Here is a 19,371-nt window from a genome sequence, read left to right as displayed (position 1 = left end):
TGTTTTGATGTCTTGCGTGGTTCAAATGGGACGTAAAGACAGGAATAATAACTCCATTGTATAAATGTTCAAAAAGAGGCCAGTGGCGGAGACATATATAGATATTCAATACGTTTGTCAATTGTTATAATAGATTATGTTTATACATTGATGCACCAGTAGGCTAACATTATGGTCTACACGTGGGCATAAAGAACCATGTACACCCTGACGTGGTCAAATATATATGAGACAGCATATATCTGTTGCACTCTGACCCTATGGCTATGGATAGGATTAGATACAGTGGCTCAGCAGACAGTATCACACATTATAGGATTAGATACAGTGGTTCAGCAGACAGTATCACACATGATAGGATTAGATATAGGGCCCAGCTCGTTGACATTGCGGCTCCAGCGCTGGACCCAGGAAAGGTAAGTATAAGAATTGCTTTGCTTTTTTATGTGTTACAAATTTTTTGGGTGTGTTTGTGTTTTTCTACAGGTTCGAATGTTGGAACAGATTCGAGGACTATTTTGATGACAGCTTTTTTTTATTCTCAATAAAATGGTTAACGAGGATTGTGGGGGGGGGGGTTATTTCAATAAAATATTTTTTCTATTTCCTTGTATTTTTTGAAACGTTATTACTACCGCTTTAGTAATGGCCGGTGGCTGATTGACAGCGTCCATTACTAAGGCATGGCTTAATGTTAGCCGGTAAAACCCTAACACTAACCCCCAATATTACCCCCGGTACCCATTACCACTAGGGTTGCCTGGAAGAGCCGGGTACGATCCAGTACCGGACTATCTGTAGTGATGGTCGGGCACTGGGGCGGCTGCAGGCTGGTATTATTAGGCTCGGAAAGCCAAAAAACCGTGGCCCTTCCCACCCTGGTAATGCTAGCCTGCTGCTGCTATGTTGTATCTAGCTCATTATGAAAAATGGGGGGGGGGGGGGGACACACCGCGTAGTTTTCTCCAATTGTTATTATTATTTTTCTTAAAACAAAGTGGGCAATACATAAGGGACAAGAGAGACATGTATACACGTTTTGTTTCACTTTCCTGAAATGTACTGATCAAATTCTCTTGTCTCTTATGTGTTATATATGTTGGGTTAGTGACTGCCTCCATTTTTTGTTCTTGCACTTCTCCCATTCTACCCTGGGGGATTTTAATTAGTTTAATGCTGGTTCCTACCATCCCCAAGTATATGTAGGCTTAGTCCCAGTTCTGGGTGTATGTGCAGCGTAGGGACCCACGTTATAGAGGATGCCTTGCAGTGGCAGGTGGGCTCACACAATTTGATCAAAATGTGCGCTAAGTACCTCACTATTGTAAGTAGATTCAGCACTAATGCATATTTATTGCCCTTGATGATTTAAGACCTTAGAAACTCCCCTGGGTGCTAGTGCTGCATCGGTGGGTCACTTAGGAGACCCAGCGAACCAGCTGAAATCTGAGGGCTGTTGGCCATGAAGAGAAGATAGGTGGGCCCAAGAAGGACTTTTTCCCTGGGGCATATGAGCCTTTAGCTATGCCCTTGTATGAGTCCCTATACACTCTGATGTTGTCAGCACTGATTGGACAGTATCAGTGTATAGGGACACATCCCATTGACAAGAGAAATGGTAATACCCAATTGTCAATTTATTCATACATTTCCAGGAGGAATAACAGAGGAACATGACAACTCAGAGTTCTAAGAAAAGATGTTCCAGAATTATTTTTGGGTGAATACAAGCATTTACTAAAACAGACATGTCAAGAGAGGTGACAGGTCTAGCAATTTGAAAAATGGTGCATAAAAATGTGGCTAGGGCCCAGGTATTGAATCCAGTTAGGACTTTGTATAATATTACTGTGAGAAGCCAAAATATAAAATTCTCCAGCATTTTGTTACATTTCACAAATTTTGTCTGCCTTATGGACAATTGCAAAGTGGAAGTTTTTGTCCATTTGTAATGTAAATTTGAATCAAATTTCGATATAAAATAATTCTTTACAAAATATTTCAGTCAGCTAATGAATTTCATTTGCTTTATTCATTAAAATTACATAAATGAAAAGTTAATACAGCAGTTATAAAGTATAAGGGAAAAGTATGAAATTTGCCAGCAATGCGTTTCCTTTACAATGTTTTAATCATACATTTATATTTGTTCATTTACAATACAGACATGCAGGGTTGAACTGGCCCACCAGAGGATTATCTGTTGGGCCCAGGTTCTGACACAATAATGAGCAACTACAGAGAGCGTCTCTTACTCTGATGTACTTGTACTGTACTGGATTACACACACAACCCATTGATTTGAATTGGAAATATGTATTGCTTAATTTCTCCAGTGGTGGCGCTGCAGGAAAATTGAGTTCTTGCTGCCAGGTTTCCCCACAGATTACAGCTGAACCTTGGGGGTCCCAGCAGGGGGACACTTTGTAATCAGCTTATTGTCAAGGTACCCTTCTAACAAATAGTGATTGTCCAAAGTGGAGCATCCCTTTAAGAATGTTTTTGAATCAGATCTAAAAGAAATAATTTTTTCATAGCACTTTTAACTTCTGTGCTTTTAAAACTGTATATAAGAGGGTTTAATAATGGGGGAGTCACAGTGTAAAATATTGAGAAGACCTTGCCAATATTATCTGCATTCAAACCCATGCTCGGTCTAAAATAATTTCCGAGGGCAGTGGTGTAGAAAGTAATCACAATGGTAAGGTGGGAACCACAGGTTGAAAAGGCTTTGGACCTGCCGCCTTTTGAGTGAATTCCTAGGATGGTATGTAATATATATATATAAGACAGCAATATTACGAGAAAACACACAGTCCCTATTGCACGGGTCATTGCAATGACAACATATTTTCTGATTTGAGAGTGGCCACATGTAAGTTTCAGAAGTGGGGGGATATCACAATAAAAATGATTGATGATTGTATTAGAACCACAAAGAGGGAATACAAGTAGAGTGATAGTAATAGATGCAATAAAACTACAAACATAGGCTCCTAATGCCAAGGCCCAACACAGAGTCCTGTTCATAACACTGTGATAGACCAGAGGTCGACATATTGCAACGTAACGGTCGTACGCCATTGCTGACACCAAAAGACTCTCTGAGGCCGCGAAGAGGGAAAAACAAAACCTTTGAGTACCACAAGCTATGGAAGGAATAGACTTTGTCTTTGATGTAAAATCTGCCAGCATCCTGGGTGTAATACTTGAAGAAAAACATAAGTCTACAAAAGATAAATGACTAAGGAAAAAATACATGGGTAAATGAAGATGGTGTGCCATCCTTATAATAAACATCATACAAAGGTTGCAGACAAAGGAACACACATAAATAATCAAAAATAGTACAAACAGTAATAATTGAATAAAGTGGTCAGAATTTAACCCCGTCATGTAAAATTTTACAATTGTGGTCTGATTCATGATTTCAACCTCCATATTGGCTCTGAAAAAGAATGGTAAAAATAAACAATTAGTGTATTCTTTGGTTTACTGGTAAAATGGGCATTCACATAAACATCTCTGATATCTCATCATGAAGGAGAAAAATAAAAAACCTATTGGACATGCAATTCATAGCCTATATATAAAAAGCGTTGTCTTACCAACAGTGTTCTGTAGTCAAGAGTGGTGCAAAATAGGATGCACTGCAGGGGCGTTCCTATGGTGTCAAAAGATCTGGGGAACAAGCCCAAAGATGCATATCCTCCCCCAAAAAAAAAATGATGGCTGTAAAACAACTTTTTGACACAGTGACAGGCTTACGTACACCATCTCAGCAGTACACTATCTCTGGATATGGCTTTATAATGTGAATCAGCACTGATGGCCCTGGAGACTGTATCGATAGAGGCATCAGCCCGGCCCACAAAATATTTGTTATATTTGTTACATGATATACAGTATAACTACCATATAGACCAATAATATCAGCACACAGTGGTCAAATAGTGGTGAGATACCAGTTCTGCACAAGCGACCTACAGTATAATCACGCTGTATAGAACAGTTAAATCCAGTGACTCACAGGCGATGTCTTTTCTTTCCAATTTCTCTCCCCTCGACTTAAACCGCCATGATGATCACAACACGTCTTTTCACCATTCTGCCACATCCTCAACCTCTCTACAAATTTCACTTCAAACCGCCCCGTGTAACATTGCCCACTTGGTGCTGCAAAAATAGTGCCACACAGCTATAACCATAAATAACAGTGGCAAAAAGATAGTAGCCTAGATTAAAATAATACCTCACTTAGTGCTCTCCTAAATCCCCTTCAGAATATTAATGCCGCCCACACAGTAATAGTGCCTCTTTAGTGCCCCCACACTTGAATAGTGTCTCCACACTGTAATATTTTCCCCCTACACTGTAATAGTGACCCCTTTCCCCAACACAGTAATAGTGCCCCTACACTGTACTATTGCTTCTCGCACTGTAATAGTGCCCCACACTGTAACAATGCCCCCCCCCACACTTTAATATTGCACCACGCTGTAATAGTGCCTCCTTAGCCCCACACACAGAGAAATAGTGTCTCTTTTGTGACATACACAGTAATAATGCCCTTTTAAGCCCCCAACTGCCTCCGTAGTAAACACACATAGCAATGAAATCTCTAGTTCCTGCTATACAATAATGATCACCTCTTAGTGTCCCTGACAGTATTGGTGCCCCCTCACAGTATAGCTGTCTTCTAAGTCCCCCGACTTTGGCCCCATTATTATTTTTGAATCTGGAGAAGATCCACTGGTCCTTTGAAGCTCCAGACCAACCCTGAATATATAATATTCAACCCAAAAAATAATAAATTATTTTTTTTATTCATCTAGATATTTTTGTTAACATTTCGCTGATGCAATATTAGCACCCCTACAATTAGTGCATTGATACAAAGCTTACGTAATCGTCTTGGTTGGTTTCTCTCTTTAATAGACATTCATACTGAATAACACTTTAAGGAGAGATGAAGAGGATTTGTCATTAAGGAATTTTTTATCTTTTTGTGAGCAAAAAAATGTCTCTAAGAAAAAAACTAAAAAAAATATGCTGTGTTCGGAAGATAATAAAAAACATTGGAAAACTGTATGTTCAACTGCTATGCAAAAATTAAAGCTTGCACTATCATTGGTTGCTATGGGCAACAAGATCAGTTTTTCCTGTTAGGTTAGATAAATGAGGCCCATTATATATGTTTTTTATCCTAAGAAACATAATGTTTTAAATTTTTTATTTTCTGTGCAAACATAACAAAAAGTAGAACAAACACACGATCTAACAAAATTCTAAAAATTATATTTACAATATATTTTATTTTCAAACCCTAAACTTACTAGACATTCAATTTAAAGCAAAGGTTTTTTAAATTAATCAGAAAAAAATGTACTTGCCATTTATCCTCTAGCTTTTTGCTTTGCTTGTTCTTTTTTTCTACAATATATACATATCTTCGTATCACATTTTTACTCACTATATAACCAATATGAAAATACCCTTGAGAAGTCTGTGTTCTGGAGATTAATTATTATTATACAAATTTTAAAAAGCCATGTCTCTTAAGATTAGGATGAATAAATAAATAAATTAATTAAATAAAGCAAATTTATTAAAACATGTATCTATTTTTAAAAAGCTGTGAGGTTCACCAAATAGTAGAACATCAATTCATAGCAATAGACATTGTACAATCTAGGTTAGGGGTCTCAAGCACGAGGCCCGCGGGCCGCATGCGGCCCCTGGGGCTGTCATCTGCGGCCCGCGGGACACAGAGCCGCTAGTATCGGCTCTGCTCCGAGACTCTGGAATTCCTTGACATCGCTGTCCACATATGAACAGCGTTGTCTGGGGCTTCACCAGAGCCGGAGTCCTGTGCAGAGCGCTAGTATCGGCTCTGCTCCGGGACTCTGTGGAATTCCCTGACATCGCTGTCCATATATGGACAGTGTGTCAGGGTCTTCCCCAGAGCAGAGTCCCGAGCAGAGCGCTAGTACAGGCTCTGCTCCGGGACTCTGTCGAATTCCCTGACATCGGTGTCCATGTTTGGACACGCGATGTCTGGGGCTTCCCCAGAGCCGGAGTCCAGTGCAGAGCTCTAGTACAGGCTCTGCTCCGGGAGTCTGTGGAAATCCCTGACATCGCTGTCCATATATGGACAGTGTGCAGGGTCTTCCCCAGAGCGGAGTCCCGGGCAGAGCGCTAGTATAGGCTCTGCTCCGGGACTCTGTGGAATACCCTGACATCACTGTCCATACATCGACAATGATGTCAGGGGATTCCCCAGAGCAGGAGTCCCAGTGATGTCAGGACCACAGCTGGAGTCCCAGGAAGAGCCTACTAGCGCTCTGCCAGGGACTCCTACTCTGGGGTTGCCCCTGACATCTCTGTCCATATATGGACAGAGATGTCAGGAGCAGAGCTGGAATCCCAGGCAGAGTGCTAGAAGCGGCTCTTCTCTGGGACTCCAGCTCTGGGCAAGCCTCTGACATCACTGTGGCAGCATCTGCGGAGGGCACTGTGGCAGCATCTACGGAGGGCACTGTGGCAGCATCTACGGAGGGCACTGTGGCAGCATCTACGGAGGGCACTGTGGCAGCATCTACAGAGGGCACTGCGGCAGCATCTACGGAGGGCACTGCGGCAGCATCTACAGAGGGCACTGCGGCAGCATCTACAGAGGGAACTGCGTCAGCATCTACAGAGGGAACTGCGGCAGCAACTACAGAGGGCTCTGCGGCAGCATCTACAGAGGGCTCTGCGACAGCATCCACAGAGGGCACTGCGGCAGCATCCACAGAGGGCACTGCGGCAGCATCCACAGAGGGCACTGCGGCAGCATCCACAGAGGGCACTGCGGCGGCATTCACAGAGGGCACTGCGGCGGCATCCACAGAGTGCACTGTGGTGGCATCCACAGAGGGCACTGCGGCGGCATCCACAGAGGGCACTGTGGCGGCATCTACAGAGGGCACTGCGGCAGAATCTACAGAGAGCACTGCGGCAGCATCTACAGACACTTAAACTGGAAAACTGAATTGTTGAAATAAGCACATGGAGAAATATCTCACATTTTAAACCTAGCGGTATTATTATAGTAATGTGGTATTAATTTTATAGTAATGTAGTATTATTATTATAGTAATATAGTGTTATAGTAGTTCAGATAAAGTAATTTATTAACAATAATTTTGTATTGTATCAAATTTGAAAGTAATGCGGCCCGTCAACTTCCCATTTTTTCTATATGCGGCCCACTTACCATGCCGAGTTTGAGACCCTTGATCTAGGTCATAAATAGATAATTGTCACTGTGTACGATAATGTGAGGTTAAAGCTCAATATTATTAATATCATAAATATTGTTACGACCAGCAGGTTTGTGGATCTACTAAGCTACTCCACTGGTTTGGCTTAGGGCCACCTCTAAGGGCGTTATCTAAGTAGCCTTCCGGGTCTTCACCCTTTAACCCCTATACAGGGATCTTGTCTTTGCTGCAGGGAGGCTACCAGGTCGCTACCCCTTGAGGTGATCCTGGCGGAGTAGGTGCTTACCAAACAGACAGGCACTGGCAGATGGTACTTTGAAGGATGGAAGCAGACAGCAGATCACTTGTCACAGGTGGATAGCTGGACACTGCTAGGTAGGTGGTAGCTGGACACAGGCAAGTAGCAGGTAGGTGATCACAAGCTCGTAGCGGGTAGCTTGTCACAAAAAGGTAGTAGGTAGCTGGAGACGGGCAGGTAGCTGGAGACAGGCAGGTAGCAGGTAGCTGGACACAGGCAGGTATCTGGACACAGGCAGATAACAGATAGCAACTGCTGAAAGGATACAGGCTGGTGCAGCCTGACCACAGAAAATGACAGCAGACTAGACGCAGGCTGGCAACAGACAACTGTATACAGCAGGGGTGGGGAAACTTTTTTCTGCCAAGGACCATTTGGATATTTATAACATCAATCGCGGGGCAAACAAAATTATCAACTTAAAAATGAGCCGGCTATATATGGTCAAACATTTAATTAACTCACCCCTGATGTGATGGCTGTACCTGCTTCTCTGTGGTGAGGCGCGTGATGTTAGCGGGTATTAATGATGTTGCTCCTGTGTCGGTCAGTCTGGAGCAGTCGATTTTTTGGTAAGATTTGAAAAGAATATCCAGTGGATAAATGTCCATGATTTAAAAAACAACCCTTTAAGTCACCTGGACCTCTCTTCAAGTAAGAAGGTTGGGTGGACAGAGCCAAGGAGGGAATGACACGGTGGCAGTGGCGATCAGAGTGAGGTCGGGGCGTGCTGTTGCGGGAGTGGACCAGTCCAGTCACCTGACCTTAATAGGGAAATCCCTAGGGGTTAATAGAGAAATCCCTTGCAGTCTAGGGGAGAGAAAGGATTCATAGAAACATCCAGAAATACCTGGTGTCCAGGTGTTACTCACCTCTCCAGGCTCCAGCACTGTCTTGTGCAGCTTTATGATGGTTGGGCAGAGCAGTCTAACAGGTGACTACTACTGCTGAGAAAAAAAATGTCTGTTCCATTATCTGGTTGCTGCTGGTCGTTCTGTGCTCAGGAGCCCCCTAGGAAACAGGGGGCCCAAGCAACTGCTCACTTTGCCTCTCCACCCCTGACGTGAGGTCAGGTGAGTGGAATGTGCCAGCACGGGAATGGACCAGTGCGGTCACCTGACCTCACATCACTGATTCAGGTCAGGTGACCGGACTGGTCCACTCTTGGGCCGGCACGCACCAGCCTCACTAAGACCGCTGCCGCCATACTTGGCTACGTCACTGATGTGATGTCAGATGACTTTACTGTGCCGGTCTTCCAGTGGACCAGTTCGGTCACCTTACCTCATGGTAGGTGACCGGACTGGTCCACACTTGGGCCGGCACAGTCCAGTCACCTGACCTCACATCACTGACCCAGGTCAGGTAACCAGACGTATCCACTCTTGGGCCGACACGCACCGACCTCACTCAAACCGCCGCTGCAAATGCAATGCTTAGCTCCCCCCCAGCAATTCTCCTGCTCCTAAATGTGAGTGAGTAGGGCAGAGGGAGCCAAGTAGCGAATGACGTGGTGGCAGAGCGGTCTGTGTGAGGCTGGACCAGACCAAATGATCCCGCGCGCCTTATACGGCCCACAGGCCGGATGTTCCCCACTCCTGGTAAACCGATAACAACAGCAGACTGGATACAGGCTGATAACTGGTAGCAATATCAGACTGAATACAGGATAGTAATGGACAGCTGGATACAGGCTGATAACTGTAGCAATAGAAGACTGGATACAGGCTGGTAAATGACAACTGGATACAGGCTGATCACTTATAGCAATGAACTAGAATAGAATAAAACAGACACGGCGCCACATAGTGCAGATAAAAACGATATAGAACAAGGGAGCAATTGATCGACAAGAAAATTGCTCACCTTAGATTGTGGACACCATTAGGTGGAAAAAAAGGGACCAGCGGTGCTGCTATAGTAACGATGTCACAGTTGCATAAACATGAAATGAAAGTATTTATTTGCAGATATCAGGGCTTCGCGTTTCAACGCCGGACCGGCGTCTTCATCAGGCCAATACAGACAGTGCGATACACGCACGTTTAAATACATACAGGAAGTGAAAGTCAATTAGCTTGCAACACAAAAGAACCGCCAACATGGGCGGGTCAAAGGTCAACAGAAGCATATAATGTAAACGTTTCTTTGATTAAATGCCACAACATGATTAATACGATGATTAATACAATACAAAATATATTACTACTTCTTTAGCTAAAAAAACACAGCAATAAATGTTAAATTACAATTTTAAGATGATAAAAAAAAATGTTTTTTTAAAAATATATCTTAGTGCAAAAACAATTTTGTTTATAAATATAAAACAAAAAATTATATATACAACATGAAAAACGATTTGCATAAAAACCATAATAGGGAGAATAAATAAATACTCACATTTTGCATGATGACAGAGAGAGATGAACAATTCCCCCATGATAGAAGATTCATTGCAAAAAATTTTAAGCAACGTCAATGAAGTAACAAGAAAGCGTCCCTAAGTAACTAGGTAACGCAGAGTGGACGGTGACCGGTTTGAGGCAAAATAGGACAATGAGCCGCATAGTGGAACGCAAGCTTGCAAAACTACATCGCTTGGATCATGAGCCGCAAGATGGAACGCAAAGCTTACAGGATAACAGGAGCAACATCACCCAAGGGGGGTGGCGCTATGGAAAGGAAGTACAACAAACCGTAAGTAAGAAAAAATGTATAAATAATTGCATACTATTTACGGGAATAGAGTAAAGTATAAATATGGTCACATTTATACAAAATATTATGATGTTCGTTGTAGAATATTTATACAAACTCAGAAACGTTTTTGCGAGTAACATTGCCAAGAGTATTAGGCTATGTTCACACGGAGTATTTTGGGGGAGGAATATCAGCCTCAAAATTCCGTTTGGAACTTTGAGGCAGATTTTCCTCTCCCTGCACGCTGTTTTTTGCGGCGATTTTCGCGCCGTTTTTCGCCCGCGGGCATAAAACAGCGCGAAATACGCTTTCTCTGCCTCCCATTGAAGTCAATGGGAGGTCAGAGGCGGAAGCGCCCGAAGATAGGGCATGTCGCTTTTTTTTCCCACGAGGCAGTTTTACTGCTCGCGGGAAAAAGACGCCGACGCCTCCCATTGAAATCAATGGGAGGCGTTCTCGGGCCGTTTTTGCCGAGTTTTGTGACGCGGTTTCCGCGTCCAAAAACTCGGTAAAATACTCAGTGTGAACATAGCCTTAATATGAAGGATAGTAACTATAGATAGTAGTTTTATTATTTATATATTATACATTAAAATTACTCGTCCAAAGAAATATGCTTGTAACTCATATTATTCTAATGACGTTTCCGTGAGGTCATTCAGGCCGTTGGGATGTAAGGTCTCAAGTTTAAAAATCCAAAAATTCTCTCTTTGTTTAAGCCTGATAAACCTATTAGGTATATCCAATGGGATCTGTTCAATCGGGGTCACAACTATATTCTCAAACTTACACTCGTGTTTTAGTGCACAGTGACGTGACACACTCTGCTTTAGGAAACCCTGCCTGACATTAGATCTATGTTTGTTAACACGGTTCCGTAAGGTTTGGGTTGACATTATGCTCTCTATGTTTGGCTTTTCTATTGTTAACCGGAATTATTGTTTGGATGCATTCAGTTTGAGTCATGCCCCTGGCTCTCAGTTCCGCACCCTTAATTAAACTCCTAGGGAAACCTTTTTCCACAAACCTCTTATTAAGAATCGCACATTCTTTATTAAGGATAAGATTATCGGAACAATTTTTCCTTATCCTACGGTAATTGACCAAAAGGGACATTTTTCAACCATGGGGAATAATGCGCACTTTTAAAATCCAAATAACTGTTTACATCAACACTTTTAAAATGAGTGCTAGTGGAGAACTGACTTCCATTTTTCTTTATTGTTAAATCTAAAAAATCAATTGTAGTGACTGAAAATGTGTGCGTAAATGTGATGCCAAAGGTATTATTATTTAAGAATTCTATAAAAGCATTGGCAATAGATAAATCCCCCCTCCAAATAAAAAGCAAATCGTCAATGTAGCGTTTATAAAAGACAATATTGTTTGTAAAATTGTGTTCATTTAAAATATAGGATTCCTCAAATAACCCCATATAAAGGTTTGCATAGGAGGGTGCAAACCTCGACCCCATTGCACATCCCTTAATCTGTCTATAGAAGTTACCCTCAAACGTAAAAGCATTATGTGTTAAAATGAAGCCAATACAATCAATAAGAAAAAGTTTCTAATGCCGGACCACGATGGTGGAGAGGGTAAAAACAAGACTTAGGCTGAACATTAGTCCTCACAGGCATAGGGGTATCCAATAAAGACAGGACCGGCGGGGCCACTGGGGGGAGATGGCAAAATGGCGCAGTAAGGTCAACTTGCGCAAGAATTTGTTGAGATCCATGAATAGTTCAAACCCGTCAGGAGACGAGGTGGGACAAAAGGATAGCCTTTTAGAGAGCAAGCTTAAGTCATTGGCATTAAGGATATATTTTGACAAATTAAATTTTTTTAGTGTGTCAGCCTGTATTTTTTCTTTGGTGATAGGGGTAGGGTCCTTGTGATGACTTCTACCCCCTCTACAACCTCTAAATCTATTTCTAGTTTTCTTTTTGACGATAACTTCTGTATTTTTGGGAAGTAAGTAGTGATGGTCTGTGATTTTGAGCTTTTTAGAGTTGGTAAAATGACATCCCGAGAATGGGTGGTTTGGGTGCTGGGGGGCCCTGTGAGTTGGGCGGAAAGGCCTAAAAAAGGACTAGTAGGAATAGTATGATCGGGAATAGGAACCAAATCTTCAAAATTGGGAGCAGTTTGGGAAAGGGCATGTACAGTAGAATCAGTAAAATGGGGAGTTAATTCAAATGAACTGGACGGTATTATGGAGCAAACCGTAAGATCTATAGAATCGTTAAAAATAGAGGAATCAGATAAAAGGCCAGGGGGTGTATCAGGGATAAGTTTAAAAAGTCTAAGATGTGCATCTAGGTCTATAGATTTGAACGCATATTGAGGGATTTTGCCTAAAGGCATTAGACGAGATGTACAATTGGCATGGGTGGCAGGGGCAATGGAGCTTGGAGTCAATACAGTATTTTTGGAAAGAACACTATTATTTAGAATTTACCCTCCTTCCTTAAGGACTCTACACAGCTCATTAGGGAATTATTTGAGTTGCAATCTACATGTAATATATCTGATTTTAGTTTTCTTACTGCCGATGTGTCCTCTTTATATACGAATATTCCGCATGTACAGGGTTTGGAGGCTATCTCTTCTTTTCTTTCACTAGACTCGGTTTTCAAATAAGCAGCTCAATTTTATTATTGATTGTATTGACTTCATTTGAACACATAATGCTTTTACGTTTGAGGGTAACTTCTATAGACAGATTAAGGGATGTGCAATGGGGTCACGGTTTGCACCCTCCTATGCAAACCTTTATATGGGGTTATTTGAGGAATCCTATATTTTAAATTAACACAATTTTACAAACAATATTGTCTTTTATAAACGCTACATTGACGATTTGTTTTTTATTTGGAGGGGGGATTTATCTATTGCCAATGCTTTTATAGAATTCTTGAATAATAATACCTTTGGCCTCACATTTACGCACACATTTTCGGTCACTACAATTGATTTTTTAGATTTAACAATAAAGAAAAATGGCAGTCAGTTCTCCACTAGCACTCATTTTAAAAGTGTTGATGTAAACAGTTATTTGGATTTTAAAAGTGCGCATTATTCCCCATGGTTGAAAAATGTCCCTTTTGGTCAATACCGTAGGATAAGGAAAAATTGTTCCGATAATCTTAGATTTAATAAAGAATGTGCGATTCTTAATAAGAGGTTTGTGGAAAAAGGTTTCCCTAGGAGTTTAATTAAGGGTGCTGAACTGAGAGCCAGGGGCATGACTCAAACTGAATGCATCCAAACAATAATACCAGTTAACAATAACAATAGAAAAGCCAAACATAGAGAGCATAATGTAAATTTTATTACCTCTTTTAATAAAGGTAGTAAACATATTACGTCCATCCTTAAGAAACACTGGCATATCCTAACAAGTGACCCGTTTTTAAAACTAATACTCCCTGTAAGGCTATGTTCACACGGAGTATTTTGGGGGAGGAATATCTGCCTCAAAATTCCGTTTGGAACTTTGAGGCAGATATTCCTCTCCCTGCACGCCGATTTTCGCGGCGATTATCGCGCCGTTTTTCGCCCGCGGCCATTGAGCGCCGCGGGCATAAAACAGCGAGAAATACCCTTTCTCCTGCCTCCCATTGAAGTCAATGGGAGGTCAGAGGCGGAAGCGTCCGAAGATAGGGCATGTCGCTTCTTTTTCCCGCGAGGCAGTTTTACTGCTCGCGGGAAAAAGACGCCGACGCCTCCCATTGAAATCAATGGGAGGCGTTCTCGGGCCGTTTTTGCCGAGTTTTGCGACGCGGTTTCCGCGTCAAAAAACTCGGCAAAATACCCCGTGTGAACATAGCCTAAAACCGCTAATCACTTTCAGAAGAGCTAAAACACTGAGGAACTTAATAGCTCCCAGTAAATTACATACTAATAAAAAGAAGGTTCCGGATTTACTGACAGATAAAAATGGTTCATTCACTTGTGGTCATAATAGGTGCCTATGCTGTGACAATATTTCTAATAATTGTATGGAATTCTCCTCAATAAAAACTAGTGAAAAATTTCCTATAAAAAGTCATCTTAATTGTGGCAGTACCTATGTGGTTTATTTACTACATTGTACATGTAACCTACAATATGTGGGCCGTACCACCCAAACCTTACGGAACCGTGTTAACAAACATAGATCTAATGTCAGGCAGGGTTTCCTAAAGCAGAGTGTGTCACGTCACTGTGCACTAAAACATGAGTGTAAGTTTGAGAATATAGTTGTGACCCCGATTGAACAGATCCCATTGGATATACCTAATAGGTTTATCAGGCTTAAACAAAGAGAGAATTTTTGGATTTTTAAACTTGAGACCTTACATCCCAACGGCCTGAATGACCTCACGGAAACGTCATTAGAATAATATGAGTTACAAGCATATTTCTTTGGACGAGTAATTTTAATGTATAATATATAAATAATAAAACTACTATCTATAGTTACTATCCTTCATATTAATACTCTTGGCAATGTTACTCGCAAAAACGTTTCTGAGTTTGTATAAATATTCTACAACGAACATCATAATATTTTGTATAAATGTGACCATATTTATACTTTACTCTATTCCCGTAAATAGTATGCAATTATTTATACATTTTTTCTTACTTACGGTTTGTTGTACTTCCTTTCCATAGCGCCACCCCCCTTGGGTGATGTTGCTCCTGTTATCTTGTAAGCTTTGCGTTCCATCTTGCGGCTCATGATCCAAGCGATGTCGTTTTGCAAGCTTGCGTTCCACTATGCGGCTCATTGTCCTATTTTGCCTCAAATCGGTCACCGTCCACTCTGCGTTACCTAGTTACTTAGGGACGCTTTCTTGTTACTCCATTGACGTTGCTTAAAATTTTTTGCAATGGATCTTCTATCATGGGGAAATTGTTCATCTCTCTCTGTCATCATGCAATATGTGAGTATTTATTTATTCTCCCTATTATGGTTTTTATGCAAATCGTTTTTCATGTTGTATATATAATTTTTTGTTTTATATTTATAAACAAAATTCTTTTTGCACTAAGATATATTTTTAAATATTTTTTTTTTTATCATCTTAAAATTGTAATTTAACATTTATTGCTGTGTTTTTTTAGCTAAAGAAGTAGTAATATATTTTGTATTGTATTAATCATCGTATTAATCATGTTGTGGCATTTAATCAAAGAAACGTTTACATTATATGCTTCTGTTGACCTTTGACCCGCCCATGTTGGCGGTTCTTTTGTGTTGCAAGCTAATTGACTTTCACTTCCTGTATATATTTAAACGTGCGTTTATCGCACTGTCTGTATTGGCCTGATGAAGACGCCGGTCCGGCGTTGAAACGCATAGCCCTGATATCTGCAAATAAATACTTTCATTTCATGTTTATGCAACTGTGACATCGTTACGATAGCAGCGCCGCTGGTCCCTTTTTTTCCACTTTTCTTTAGCTCTTTAACTTATAGCAATAGCAGACTGGATACACGTGCATACAGGAACCTTCACTGGATAACACTAGGTTGTTCCAATATTGCTCAGGCACCTGATGTATAGTGAAGGTGCCTTAAATAGTCCTGGGGGCCAACAGAGATTGGTGGAGCCGGACAAGGTTTAAGACCCGGCGGCAGGAACCACCGGGAGGAGCGGGACCCGCCACCGGCTTAACAAAAATTAAGACACTTAAAGAGGTATTTTTATCTTAGATAATAGGATGTGTCATGAATGACTGATTGATGCAAGTCCCAACTCCGAGAGCTGCACTTACTAAATATCAGTGGTCCCTCAACATCGTCTCCACCTGGTGAGATGGTCGCTGGCCGTCGCAACGAGACGGGGAATTGGTGCAGAGGTGGTTGTGGTTTCTAAGACAGCCGAGCTTGCTGAGCTACACCTATTCTGTAACATTCATAAAAGTGAATAGGAGGTATGAAAACAGCATAGAACAGTGAGCTACGTTGTTTCCGTCACTTGGGAAGGGGCACAAGATAGGTGCAGGTTTCTGTCTTGGAAGCTACATATATTATTCTGACATGGGAATACCCCTTTAAAGTGATGGCATAGAAATCCCTCATCTCTTAACTCAACATATCCTAACATGTGTGGGGCAAGATGTTAAACAAACATGTAAAAAACATATACCTCCAACCGATGCCTCCAGTGGGTGGATACATCTGTATTGCTAACATATGCCATCACTTTATAAACAGTGGGGGACCGACCTCTGGGACCTCCACAGCAGCTTTCCTGGCCACAGGTTGTCCAGGGAGCTGCAGCATGGCCCTATTCACATGACTGGGACTATTTTGCACCTTCACAGTGGGTGGTCGGGAATTAATTTTTTTTAAGGAGATGCAGTCACCAGGATTGGTGTAGTCGACTGGTGTGACCATAACAAGGGGACGCCACGACTCTCCTCTGCTTGTGCTGTGTGGCACCAGCCGCAGGATCAGGACCCGGCGCAGTGCATGACGTCACCGTCATGGAACATAAAGTTGAATTGCTCCATTGTTTCAGTGCTTGGTGTGACGTTTCTTCCTGTTGTTCCCTGTAATTTTGCCCCGGCTTTTCTTCTTGAATCCACTTGATGTGACTTTTAGGTGTACCAACCTTCGGCCTCAACCTGACCTTGCCTCCTAATTCTGATTACTGGACCGGATTTTACCCGCCTGTCACTGATCCAGATCCAGGATTAAATATTTAGGATGCAAAACCATAGTGGTGGCACGTATGCTAGCCACTGCAAATTTAGCATTCTTTGCTTTCTTTCCCTGCTACTCCCTTAAATATGTAAACCCCACCATCAACACAAATAGGAAAAGTGGGGCATTGCAACACCTGATCATATGTTCAAGGACAAACCTACACTCGCTTTTTCAGTCAGGGACAAATTTACCCTATACATTACCACTATACAAACACCAATAAAACCGCCATACATTAACCATATAATGGTCAGATACCTGTTTGATACAGGGACTCTGAAGAGTATTATAAAACTGCAGGCTATACAATAGAATACAGTACTGATCAGAAATGGTCACTAGCAGAATACATAACAAGTAAAGAGAACCTATCACCACTCTTAACATAGTAAACTGCACTATAGGCTATACAGTGCCAGAGTAGAAGAGGAAGGACAGGCTCTGGAGCAGGGAGGGGCTGAAGCATGGCAGACAGGGTAGGTACACCACTGACGGAGACCGCTGGCATGCACAGAAGGCAAGGCCTGGTGCCATAGCATATGGTCCAAATTTTCCAAACATTTTGGAATTGCGGCGCATGAATCGCAGCAAAATGGTGGCTAACAAAACGTACTGGCCACCATTTTAGAGATTAGATAAAGGATTACATGACCTCAGATGGGCTTCCCCATAATGTCTTGCGGGAAACCTTCCCAAATGCACCGCGATTATCTCTCTCTCTCTCAGACCCAATCATGAGGGGTATAGGTGGATGACTTATATCCACAGTAAAAAGACCAACCAGGATATGGTGCTTATTGGATATAGTCCTGGAAGACATCAGAGAAGTAGATACAAGTTTTCAGGGCAATCAAAGCACTTGACATTTCCAGCTAATTTATTCGTACCAAGTCAAATTGGTCACTTCGATTGAATTGGAGTCAAAATTAATTTTGGGAAATTCACTTATCTCTAGTACTGACAATGGAAGGCATCAGGACCCAGAGCTGTAGACGAGCCCAGGAGCATGAAAGGTAAGTATAATTGGAATTTTACGCTATCTATTGCATAAATCATATAGATGGTGGACCATTAAAAAAAGAGCTCAGCGGTCTGGATGTGAGCTGCTCAATGCTCAGGCTCATAGAGAGGGCTCTGGGCGTGAATACTACCCCCTTTAAGAAACCTCTTTGTTATAAGCACAACTCAGTGGCATCAGTATCTCTCATGATCTGTGGGTATGTGGACCCACTAGGCCGCACCCTCGTAGTGGAGTAGCAGCTGGCCAAACAACAGTCTATACAAAGTCGTAGTACAAGAGTACCTGTAATAGTCCAGACAGTAGCAGAGGCTAATGCACAGGTAAAACTTGAATATAGATGATGCCACACGTGGCAGATGATATCAGGCGTGGCACATGACACCAGACGTGGTTATGACAGCAGGTGTGACAGGTGGCACAACATGATTCCAACACTCGATAAGGCTCAGGAACAAACACAGCACGATACAGTATACAGGTAGTAGGGCACGGGAACACTGAGAACAGGATAACACTAAGGGACCATTTGCAAAGACTAACATGGAAATACACAACAAAGCTTGGGCAAACAGTGAAGGGCAGGGCACTTTTTATAGTCCAGGGTGATCTGGGCATAATTAATTAATTCCATATGTGCGTGCCAGCCCTTTAAGTCTGGGAAAGAGCGCACACGCGCCCTTGAGCCCAACACAGAGCAGGACGGATGTGAGCGTTGGCGTCTCCTGGGAGGTTGGCGCCGGCCCGTACATGAAAGTCTGCAGTCGCGGCCGTCGGGGGGTGAGTAAGAGTGACAGTCCGCGGCCGCGGATGTTACAGTGTCTTTGCCACATAATAACTCCTAGAAAAGCTGGAGGGTAACTTCCATATGCATTTAGGATTGAAAAACATTTTTTGGGTGAGCTAGTGTAAATAGTAAATGTCTAATTGAATTCTTGGAAACATCCTAATAGGGTCAAGAAAGATTACATACTTGACAACAGCAGTTTTGAGTTATTTGTTGGGAACACAATAATCTCCACATCCAATTCTGCCCCGACCTACATTTGTTCTCCAATTTACAGATACAAACCTGCACAACCTTAACTCTGCCAATGACAACCTCCTCCCCATCCCTCTTAGCGCCTCCGTACACTCTCACTTACAAGACTTCTCTCATGCTTCCTCAAAATTCTCTAACTTCTTCCCTGAATTCCATCTGTTACTCTACAAACTTCCAAACGCTCAGTTACCCCAAACATACCCCAAGATTATGACCCGGCCTAAAAGTGTCCCACAACTGGCATTTCTTGGAAGGAACTGATTCTCCTGGCAGAGATCCAGCTGGTAGGAAGTCTGAAAGGGAACCTGTCAGCAGTTTTTTGCGCCATTGAACAGTTGCCATGCTG

General features: G+C 42.1%; 1 protein-coding gene across 1 annotated transcript; it reads right to left on the bottom strand.

Annotated features, from left to right (window-relative positions):
* Positions 1–2,490: 2,490 nt before the first annotated feature.
* On the bottom strand, positions 2,491–14,989 carry LOC142750530 (olfactory receptor 5G26-like). The gene is made up of 3 exons (XM_075859533.1): positions 14,898–14,989; positions 13,079–13,130; positions 2,491–3,435 (listed from the first exon to the last, which is right to left on the bottom strand). Exons 1-3 carry the CDS (start codon positions 14,987–14,989, stop codon positions 2,491–2,493), a joined length of 1,089 nt encoding a protein of 362 aa, XP_075715648.1.
* Positions 14,990–19,371: the final 4,382 nt, after the last annotated feature.

The sequence above is a fragment of the Rhinoderma darwinii genome, chromosome 3 (genome assembly GCF_050947455.1).
Source record: "Rhinoderma darwinii isolate aRhiDar2 chromosome 3, aRhiDar2.hap1, whole genome shotgun sequence".
Lineage (NCBI taxonomy): Eukaryota > Metazoa > Chordata > Amphibia > Anura > Rhinodermatidae > Rhinoderma > Rhinoderma darwinii.
The sequence above is the reverse complement of the archived record's forward strand: the minus strand, read 5'-3'. Positions and strand labels throughout refer to the sequence as shown.

Excerpts from the sequence above, each read along its gene's own strand:
- LOC142750530 (XM_075859533.1), bottom strand. The coding sequence starts at position 14,989 with ATGAGCCGCAAGATGGAACGCAAAGCTTACAAGATAACAGGAGCAACA. Across the intron at positions 13,131-14,897 it reads GAAAGGAAGTACAACAAACC|AAAACAAATCGTCAATGTAG; the intron begins GTAAGTAAGAAA and ends CCCTCCAAATAA. Across the intron at positions 3,436-13,078 it reads ACAATATTGTTTGTAAAATT|GTTGAAATCATGAATCAGAC; the intron begins GTGTTAATTTAA and ends GCCAATATGGAG.